The sequence below is a fragment of the Vespa crabro genome, chromosome 9, assembly GCF_910589235.1.
Source record: "Vespa crabro chromosome 9, iyVesCrab1.2, whole genome shotgun sequence".
Lineage (NCBI taxonomy): Eukaryota > Metazoa > Arthropoda > Insecta > Hymenoptera > Vespidae > Vespa > Vespa crabro.
In genome coordinates, this window is record NC_060963.1 from 6,080,172 (window position 1) to 6,090,927 (window position 10,756).

The 10,756-nt window shown below is 32.0% G+C and overlaps 1 protein-coding gene across 1 annotated transcript; it reads right to left on the reverse strand.

Annotated features, from left to right (window-relative positions):
• Positions 1-5,749: 5,749 nt before the first annotated feature.
• Positions 5,750-9,574, reverse strand: LOC124426587 (arrestin domain-containing protein 17-like). Its single transcript, XM_046968434.1, has 8 exons — positions 9,289-9,574; positions 9,029-9,144; positions 8,134-8,253; positions 7,476-7,690; positions 7,161-7,334; positions 6,919-7,092; positions 6,616-6,859; positions 5,750-6,517 (listed from the first exon to the last, which is right to left on the reverse strand). Exons 1-8 carry the CDS (start codon positions 9,342-9,344, stop codon positions 6,357-6,359), a joined length of 1,260 nt encoding a protein of 419 aa, XP_046824390.1. The 5' UTR covers positions 9,345-9,574; the 3' UTR covers positions 5,750-6,356.
• Positions 9,575-10,756: the final 1,182 nt, after the last annotated feature.

Below are 10,756 nucleotides of genomic sequence, written 5' to 3' on the forward strand. Positions count from 1 at the left end.
TAATGATTTGAATGTAACCAATAGGAACAAAGTTTAACTCTTACTTTTTCTATAAAACGGTAGAGGACACCACAAACCACAGAGAATATATCAGCAGAGGAGCTAATTATATGATAAATGTGATTCAATTGTTTTCAATATAAATAAATGCATTCTTTAATCGTATTTATTAATTGTTTTAATATTAATCTTTGCGATTTTCATTGCCAATTATGAGGATAAATTGTTGATCGATGTTATAAATTTATTACAATTGAAGTAAGGAATTTACAATCGTATATAATATACTTTGCGAATAGTTCAGATATTTTATTTACATGAATATTTACTCCTTTATTTATATTTCATATCTAATAGAATCAAGGACTTTGTTGAATCATAAAAAGAATAGAATTTTTAGATCTTTCTTCATTAGTAGTTTTAAAAAGTAGTTCGTCTTATCTTTGCAGAGGTCGTAGCAGTAAACATGTTTGTAAACATCTGTGTTTTTATATAATAAATTTAATATAATTAAATAGAGTTAAGAGTTTTATTTTATCAGTAATTCATATATTCTTCAATTGAATAACTTTTTTAATTATCATATAATATTTTTATATAAAAATAATAGATTGAAAAAAGTTTTAGTTTATATTTTTTCTTGTCAATTTGTATCTTTATAATCAAATAGATTTCAGATATCGTGGTAAACGTCGAATTACATCATTAGTTGAATTACATATATATATATATATATATATATATATTTCATTATATTATATATATATATATTTCATTATATTATATATATATATATTTCATTATATTATATATATATATATATTTCATTATATTATATATATATATATATTTCATTATATTCTTTGAAATATTTCCGATCGAACGTTTACGTGATATAAATTGTGTAACTTTACGATCTGACAACTAAACCGAATAGAACTTTGTAATATTAGAAATTTATCGAACGTGTATCGGTGTACTTCTCTCAAGAGACATGACTAAAATATAGGTGCTCAACGATAGTCTATCGACGTATATGCAATACCGTATTTAAGAATAAAGGAAAGATAATAAAAGAAAGAAAAGGAGAAAGGACAGAATATAACCAAGCAGCGAGAGGCTATTGAAATGATTGAGTGCTTAAAACAACTTCTCTTAACTCAGATAAAATAATGTCGAAGTATTGTACAGATCGTCGTTGAAACTTGGTACATGAAATCTCTTGGTTATTCCCTCGTCGAATCATCGTACTCGAGAAGTATCGATAAGATCTGATACAAAGTGGTAAAGGTAGAAAGCAGAAACTTTCACGACTTCTTCAATCTATCTCTATGTTACATGTTCGAAAAACCAACGAAGTATTATAGTTCATTCTAGAGTATCGTGAACCCAACTCGCAATTTTCTTTAATATACGAATGACCAAAATTGCTCACAAGACTTTTCCAAATCGATATAACGAACGTACCGATTTCAAAAGGGAATCGAATCTCGAAGGGACTGTTCTTGACAGAAATTATACGCGCCATTTACGATTAGAGTTTCTATTAGAATTATTCGATTTTCATTATTGCACTTTGATATTAGATTAATACTATTATGCTCGATAATTACAATACGTCGTATGTTTGAAAATTCAAAAAAAAAAGAAAAAAAAGAAGAAAATTAAAAAGAAGAAAAAAGAAAGAGAGAGAGAGAGAGGGAGGGAGAGAGAGAGAGAGAGAGAGAGGGAGAGATTTGAATTTCTTCTAAGTCTTGGTCATTATTTATAACTTATTTTGCTTCGAAGCTGGCACAAGGCTCGCGTGGGAAATCGTGCAGAAAACTCGAAGAAAGATGCCTCGGCTGTTGAACGGCAGAATAAGAGAAGCGTAAAGAGAGACCGAGCCAGGTAGAAATCGTTGGGCAATATTTTTATGAAAAATTTCTATGTCGGTCAGAGAGTTGGGAAATGCATTCGGCTCTCTTGCGGGTCAACGCTAGGTGAATCCGATACGAACGGGTGTAATCGAAAACTATCCGAATATCACGTAGCCCTAGTTGTTTTTCTTTTTCATTCGTGGATGTCCCTGGTCTGTTTCAAAAAATTACATGTGTAGGTACACATATACGTGTGTTAGGATAGGCTTTATCTTTTTTCAAGTTCAAAACTTCAATTAATAATCATTTTATTATAAACATTATTAATTTCGTTTTTCATTTCAAATATTGACATTATATATATATATATATATATATATATATATATATATATATATACACCTCCAATAATCTTTACAATTTGTTTTAAAAATGATATTAAGTAAATTTTTATAACGGAGTATTGTAGATGTAATACGTAGATTCTTCCTCAATAGAAAGTATCTGTAGAAGATTATTATCATTTATTATTATTAGAATACATTCTAACGTCTTCATTTTTATTTTTATATTGCTTCTTCGAATCCTTTCTCTTTTTTTTTAAATTACTCTAGAGGAAGCGGAACGCATGCATATAAAAAATTATTCGCTATTCGAGTAATCCGAGTAGCTACACGTAGCATTAATGATCGTGCTATGAGTAGAAAAATTTTAGCTTTGTAATCGCGAGGATTGCAGAGAACATAGCGGTATCGCGACATGGATGAAAGTGACTTGGTGAGCTTGCCGCACGAGAGAGCACTTCGCTTTATTACACTGGATTCGAGCATGCGTTATCTATGAATTTTTCTTTTTCAGTTTTCTTTTTACTTTCCTTTTTTTTTTTTATAGTAGATTCGCTGAAAGCCGCATCTGGTGCTTGTTGTCCCGGTTTGTATTGTCCTAGTTATGAATCTTCCTCGTGAAATAATATTTTCTATTTCTCTTTTTGTTCTTTTCCAATATCAATGGTCGTGTTTTAAAGGTTTTTATCTTGCATTGCCTAACAATCTTAAATTATCGTTTGAAAACCCAAGCGATAGCTTTCTTATTAAGATATTCGATAATCGTTCGAAGATGTAGAGCTGCAGGCATATTCATTGTCTGAATGTATTCACACAAAAGAATATCGAACGTGCCTTCTAGTCGTCGATAAGGTTTTTAAGCGAACACATTTGATAAGCTTATTCGGTATTGCAACTGATAAAGACGAAAAAATACAGCTGTACATGTCTGATAATAATACAAACCGATAGTTTGTCGCTTTAAACCGATAGTTTGTCGCTTTGTATAAACTCCTTGGATAAACGGTTTTTGATATATAATCGCTCGTTGTAACCAGATATTTTTCTGCAACGGTAATAAAGGGCACATTTAGAATTCAGGTATATTGCTAATATAAGATAGTAAAAGAAAAAAAGAAAAAAAACTTACGGATCATTGAACCAACCGTCATTATATTTTAGGTCGTTTAAAATAAACAATAAGGTTCATGCATAGTCACGTATCCTTGTCGATTGAAGGAACGATGCAGTAAAGTCTACGTGATCGAGAAAGACAACGTTGGTTGATGAACCTTGTGTACCAGATAGATTCCTCTATTAATCCATTCCAAAAGGGATAAAGTGATGAGAAATAAGGACATGTTTACGGAGCTAGAAGAAGAGTGACTGTTACTGAAAGAGGAAGAGAGAGAATATCGGAAAGTGGTAAAAAGAGAAGAAAGAGGAGGAGGAGGATGAGGGATAAGCCTTGTTAAGCCTATGAATGTTCGTCGAGCTCCGATAACAGAGAATTACTGCGGGAGGGCTGTTTATACCAAGTGTTACTGTAGTTGCGCAAGCTAATTGTTTTAACCGGCCGTACTTAACTGTATGCTTCGATATATCCTGGATTTATTTAGCCACGCATGAGAATATCTCTGCACAATGACACTTCAGACAAAGCAATGCCGACTTGTCGCTCTTTTTCACCGTGCCATTGATTCTTTTCTTTTTTGTTCTCACGAACATCAGCATTCCGTTGAAAAGTAGCGAAACTCCAATAGAATTCCTATTGGATTACCTTTAAACCGTATTTTTTATTCGAGTTATAAATTACTATTCGTAATTATCAATAGTCCGTATTATTTAACTATTTCATAAAATTATTTTTAGAAATTATTTTCCTGTAAAGTTTAACAAATTATCATAATATTTTTTTTTTTTCTATCAAAATCTCGAAAGGAACAATATGAAAGACGTTGAATATTTACGATTTTTGCTCGGAGAAAATTATTATTACCTTCATAGTTAAGTTTGTCTTATAAATAATAATGTCCAATTGAAGCGAATCTTAGTAAACTTGTTTGTCTGTAGAAACGCTTGCAGAAAACTAAGAAGAAAATTTTAGTTAATGATTGACAGATATTATAAAAAAAAGTTTATTTTCTTTTTAAATAAGTTTAAAAGCTATTTATTTGATGGGATAAAAACGGTATATGCAATACGGAAGAAAAAGATATTAAAGATAATTAAGAATACCTATAAATACATGTGTGCCTTTCATTTCTATTTTTATTAATTTAAAATGAATATTACAGGATTGATTAGATACTTTATTAAACCGGAATCTGTGACAAATAACTTACCGTTCGAACTTATTTTCCAGGAGTAAAGAGGGCGAAGAGGAAGAAGAAAGGAAAGGAAAGATAGATGTCTCGATTCGTCTTTAACCGAGCCGAACAGAGTCGAAGGATGAGACGAGACAGGGAGGAAGATCGAAGAAATGGTTGGAAGTTCGAATTTAACGGGAGAAATTTTTCTACTGGAGTTGGAGAAATGGAAATTTTGCGAGGAGGACTGTTTCTAACGGAAATTCATTCTTGGACGATTCTGAAGGATGACGCAGGTAGGAAGGTTCGTGACTACCCGAGAACTGGTACGAACTTTTAATTAGGTGGCCTCTACGCTTAGGGCGATTTCGGTATAAGAGAACAGGTATATCGAGAGGTAACTCGTGTTACCCGAGGCGAGAGGAAGGATCGATGCCTCGATTCGCGTCCTTTCGACTACTTCATTACCTTCTCCTTGTCGCCGTCATCTCTTGTCTGACTTTGCAGACGAAACTTGGTTACGTTTAATCACCACTAAATTACGATAACTCTTACTACAAGACCCATGATTAAGATCGATATTCAGGAGGCGCACCAACTCTGATGTGGTATTTCAAAGTGCTTGCGGAATGTCGAGATATGTTGCGACAAGAGAAAGAGAGAGAGAGAGAGAGAGAGAGAGAGAGAGAGAGAGAGAGAGAAAGAGAGAGAGAGAGAAAGATAGAGAGAGAGGGAGAGAAAGAGAGAGAGAGAGAGAGAGAGAGAGAGAGAAGGAAAGAGCGTTTTCTAGTTCGTAGATGGATGTAGATTGTAGCCAAAGGAACCGTCAACCATTGAGCTTCTCCGTCTAGAGCTTTGGTCTCTTCTTCTATAGCTAACGTCTTTGATCATGAATTTCAACATTGATTTGTCAATGAATTTTTGGGGTTTATTTCCAATGTAACGAGATGTTTCGTTTTAAGAATTATCTGATTAGACAGTCGTGTTCGATAATGAATTTTAATAGCAACAAATTAATTATCTTTTATAATCGGACATCTCTTCGTCTCCATTCAAAAACGTCTTTTTATGTACATACCTATACCCGGATAAATTGGATCTTCGCAATTTCTTTCTCCAATTTCATTTTCAATTCGATATCGTAACCGGTAAATTCGATCGGGTTATGTAAATTGTATAATACTGTTCGTTTTTCAGTCTGGTATAGAAGGATATCCAGATCGAGATATGTAGCGAATAGGTAAAAACAAGATATTCGTCTGATGTAATCTTTATATTCAATTTGGACTAGTACAATGTATACGCATATAGATTATACATATTTGTTTGTTTGCCTTTCTTTCTTTTTTCTTTTTTATACAAGTTTCCATCGATATCAAACGTTAAGTTTTTTTATTTTCTTTTTTTACTTTTTTTTATTTTTTTTTATTTTTTATAATTTTTATTTTTATAATTCTTCTAACTCTTATACAATATGAGCTTGCGTAAAATTTCGAAGAATTATACTTTAACGACTCTGTGGTTTGGTCCCAAAGGGTTTCCAAATTTCACTGGGTATATTTATGCTCGGCACTTAGAAATATAAAATACTTGATCGTTTCGTATTGTACTTACCAACGTATTTTATTTCCCGGAGAAACAAATCGATGGCAGAATAATAAAAGGCAATAGAGTTGGACAACGTTAGACGAAAAGAGAATTGAGATCTAATCGAACCATTATCGCGAACACGGTTTGTTATAAATTTTATATTCCCTTCTCTGTTGTAACGTGTTATATCGTGTTTACGTATGTATGTACGTCGACTTTATAAAGCAACGAAGCAAAGGCTACTGTTTACCGATTAACTGGCGCTTCTTTCATTTTTAGTTAGCGTCCTTCCTTTTGATTAAACTTCTGAATTTGTACACACGGTATACGGGAGAGTAAGGTTTGACCTCTCCATCACTATCACCATCATCTCCCGTGGGATCGTCTCGGTCCGGTTTCGAAGATCGATATATTTGACTTTTCTCATAGATGGGTACTAAAAGAAACAATAATAAGAAAAATACGTGAATAAATTTCGTCATTCATTTGCAACAAATCGTGAGTTGCATAACGTTTTCAAGTATCAACGCTTACACAATATTTCTGATTGATTCGTCTCTTCTATTTTCTTTATTGAAGGTTTATCTTCATTCAAATAAGATACTTCCGGAGTACTTAAAACATTCGATGATAATGTATCAAGAGGTAACGAAAATGTACCTTGTGGATTTTCATAATTTTGAAGAGGTATTGTACCAATTATCACGTTCGTTCGTAGCTTTAAATTTTTCTGAAACATTCTGTAGTACCATTCGCTCACATCGACGCAAGCTTCTACCTGTAGATTTTATTGTCTTTTAAATATAACTATCTTCAATTCGATTAGCTTTAATTTACCTTAAGGGTATATAAAACGTCAATAATATTGCAATGAATCATTCCAGTCGGTGGTACAGCGGGTACATCAAAAAAGATATCATACGATTTACAATTTTTGTCGATCGGTTGTTCGATTTCAACTACTATCTCTTTATGCTTCCTAGATTTTTCCGTAACATGATACATAATTACCTAAAATCAAATTAGAATGATTATTGATTAAATGTAATATAACAAGCAGAAGAAGTTTGAATTGTTACCTTTTTAAAAACAATTCGTAGCTTTTTAACAACGACATTCGAATAATTCTTTAACAATATTTGAATCGGTATAGTTTGTCCTGGAACGTAACCTCTTACTGGCAATGACATCGACATTTTAAGTGATTCAGTTTGACCCATATAAATTTTAGATTGCTTCTCGCTGACGGGTAGCTTAAATGAATGAATATAGTTTACAAATCTTGATATATACAAAAATACGTTCAAAAAACGTAGCGAGAAAGAAGATATGCGATCGACATTGAACGAATCCAAGATATGTACGGCGGTGCATGTTTCCAGTTTCATACTCACCGGTGCGAGAGAATCTCGATTAAGGTCGAGGATGGGTGCAACGGTGAATGGAATAATATTGGTGGAAAACCGATAGACGCTTGTTATGTCCAACAATGCCCTAATTGAATAGCGCACACGTCCGTAGCGGCCTTCGAAGCTGCACGGTAAGTTTTCCGGAAGTGTCAGACTGAACGGGTAGACGCCCCCCGTTATCGTATTTTTTGCGTTTCTGTCTGTTCGTAGACATTTTTATCGTGTAAATATAAAATATAGGATAAATTAAACACAAAAAAATAATAGAGAGAAAGAGAAAGAGATAGAGAGAGAGAGAAATTTAACATTAAAAATGTTAATATTAATTTAATATTATTCAGATCATGTATGTATAGTTACGTGCCAATCCCTTTTCAAAGTCGAAAGACAAGAAAATAAAGGCACTAATATTAATTTAATATCGATAAAATTAATTTAATATTAATATTAATATTAAATCTTAAATATATGTATACATGTATATATATATATATATATATATATATATATATATATATTTATTTATTTATTTCTTATTTATTTTTCTATTGTTCGTTGAAAACTGACGAATCTTTTGTATAATAGCAATTTAAATGAAACAATCAATAGAACTTTTTATAACGAGGAGAACAATTGTGGTTACCTCCTGCAATGTAGATCTCTTCGTGTAAATAATTTTCGTCAGATGAGAATTTGCGTCTTATTCCTGCCGATCGATCGGTAAAGTACACCTGTGCTTCTCCTTTACATTTTAGTCGGATTCCTGAATAACAGAGACAGTCTTAATCGACGCAATTGATCGATGAGGAAGATCGTGAACCATATGATCGATAATAGGGATATTAATTAGAGTTATCGCGAAGGATTCTAAGCAAAATCAAATACAGAATTATTGCACGTGACCCTGAAACAAATTTTCGAGGACTATAAATTTATATTGGAAATATCAGTGGTCACTCATAGAGTTCTATGTGCATATGCATGTGTGTGTGTATATTTACGTACATGTGTAACTTCGTTTAGAAATTTTAGGTCACTCGTTACGCAATACGATCGATACTAGGTTTGGCACGTGTTTGACTCAACGGGGAAGATTTTTAGACTTACGATAAAGCAGTAGGTTATATAAAGTGTAAATAAATCTTGAATAAACGTAACGATTGTTTTTACGTTCTTAAAATATCTTCCTCTTTTTTTCTCCATCGTAAATAATTTTGACAAAATACACATGACGTATCGCAATGTGATTTTTTTTAGATTTCCTTTACGATAGTAATATGATCGATCGTGTATATTTCTTTCGTGTTTTACATGTAAATTTATTTTTAAGCTTATATGATCTTTCTTAACAGATACATATATCGAGATCGAATTGATGATACCGAACAGTACATTCTTTAACGATTTGTAAATCATTAAGCATTGAGACAAACAAGATCGATACTTGCGTTACGATATATTATTTAAATAGATAAGCACTTAAAAAGAAAGAAAAAAAAAAACAAACAAACAAAAATAATGAAAAAAATTCGACTTACCAATCGCGTTAATCGGTTCGTCAAGATACAGATGAACTTTCCCAGAAATCTCGTGACCACTGTAATACACTTTCTGAGGATGATCCAATACGAGATCGATGCGTTGCAAACCGATTCTGTTTTGTTGTAAGAAATTATCATTTGTATACGTACATTCTTTTACTTTTTTTTTATCTTTTTCTATTTTTTTTTCTTTTTTTTTTTTTTATGGATCCCGATTGATCACGATGCATATAAGTATAATAGAAGCATATATGTACCTCTTGAAAGAAGTTTCAGAAATCGGAGATGTAGGTTCAGATTCTTGTTCCTCCATTATCGCGCGTGTCCCGAAGATTTTTTTTAGAAAGGATTCAAGGAAGACAACAATTACGAGGAAATATTTATGGAAATACTAAAGTATAGCATGTTATGCAAGCGGATATTCCTTTTTCTTCGATCTCATAATCCAAAACAATTTAATTTCATGAGATCAAAGAATTAAAAAGAGAAAGATGATATGAACGTCACTGTCACCGGCAATGCGAGTATTTCGATGACTTACAAGTTAAGGATCTGACGCGAAGAATGTTTGTTGATAAGATTCCAAAATCGCCAGACCAAACCCGAAGAAAAGCGACGCATGCGTCAGCAGGTTCGCCAATATCATGGCGACATACTGTCGCGCAGACTACCGAAGAACATAACCTTTGCTCTTCACCGTTGGCACGTATAATCGAAGAATTCCCAGTTGGCCTGGATCATCCTCTGTTAGTACACGTTAAAAGTAACGGTTACGTTGTTATAGCGTGCTTTTAAATTAAGGCTAAAAATTTAATTATTTAATTCATATTAGTCATTTACTTGGACTTTTCTTTTCCTTTTTTCTTTCTAATATATCTTTTTATTGTCGTTGATTTTTTTTTCGTTAACTTGGTAATGTTTTTACTATTCTTTTTGAATGAAAAGATTTACAAGGGATAGAAAAAGGAATGATTTCTACCTAGGTAATCCTCTTATATTGTAGTATGAAAAACTCTATCTTGTTATATGGAACTGTACGAAAGCGAAATACTGTTATTTGTTGAAAACTATAAAATAATAAAATTTAACATTTCGTTTCACAAGAAATTCGAAGAAAGACTCATATATTCTAAAGATATATAATAATTTGTAAAATTCACTTGTGACTTTAGAAGAAAAGTAATATAAATAAAAATTCTACTTTACTCTTTTTATATTTCAATTAAAAATAAATATAAATATTTTTAAAATTACTAATTATCATAGAAAAATGTTTTAATTCTATTAAAACTGATTTTTAAAAGTAGCATGTTATTCGAGTGTTTTCGAAATTTTTAAACCGTGCGGTATCTATAAAAACTATGTTCACATGCACAGTGCGTGTTATAGGAGAGTTAACTATATTTTTATTTTTATTAAAACCATGATAAATAGACTTTCATAACGTAGATTAGATAGAAGCTGGTCGGCATGCTGACAAAATAACGTAATGCAAAATTTTTTTTAAAAAAGGATGTTTCTACGAATAGGAATAAGCACGAACGAAGCATCGAAACGAAGGAAACTTTTTCCATTGGTTCGTTACGTTCTTTATATGACGTGCTCATCGTGTTAACTTACCACAACGTGTTCACGTCTTTAGAATTCGAAGTAGTTTGGTGATCGATTTTTCAACTTTCTTTATTTTAATCGATCGATCTATCTAATTTTAGATAGCCTTCGAGG

Excerpts from the sequence above, each read along its gene's own strand:
- LOC124426587 (XM_046968434.1), bottom strand. The coding sequence starts at position 9,344 with ATGGAGGAACAAGAATCTGAACCTACATCTCCGATTTCTGAAACTTCT. Across the intron at positions 7,335-7,475 it reads ATCGAGATTCTCTCGCACCG|CTACCCGTCAGCGAGAAGCA; the intron begins GTGAGTATGAAA and ends CATTCATTTAAG. Across the intron at positions 7,093-7,160 it reads TACGAATTGTTTTTAAAAAG|GTAATTATGTATCATGTTAC; the intron begins GTAACAATTCAA and ends ATTTGATTTTAG.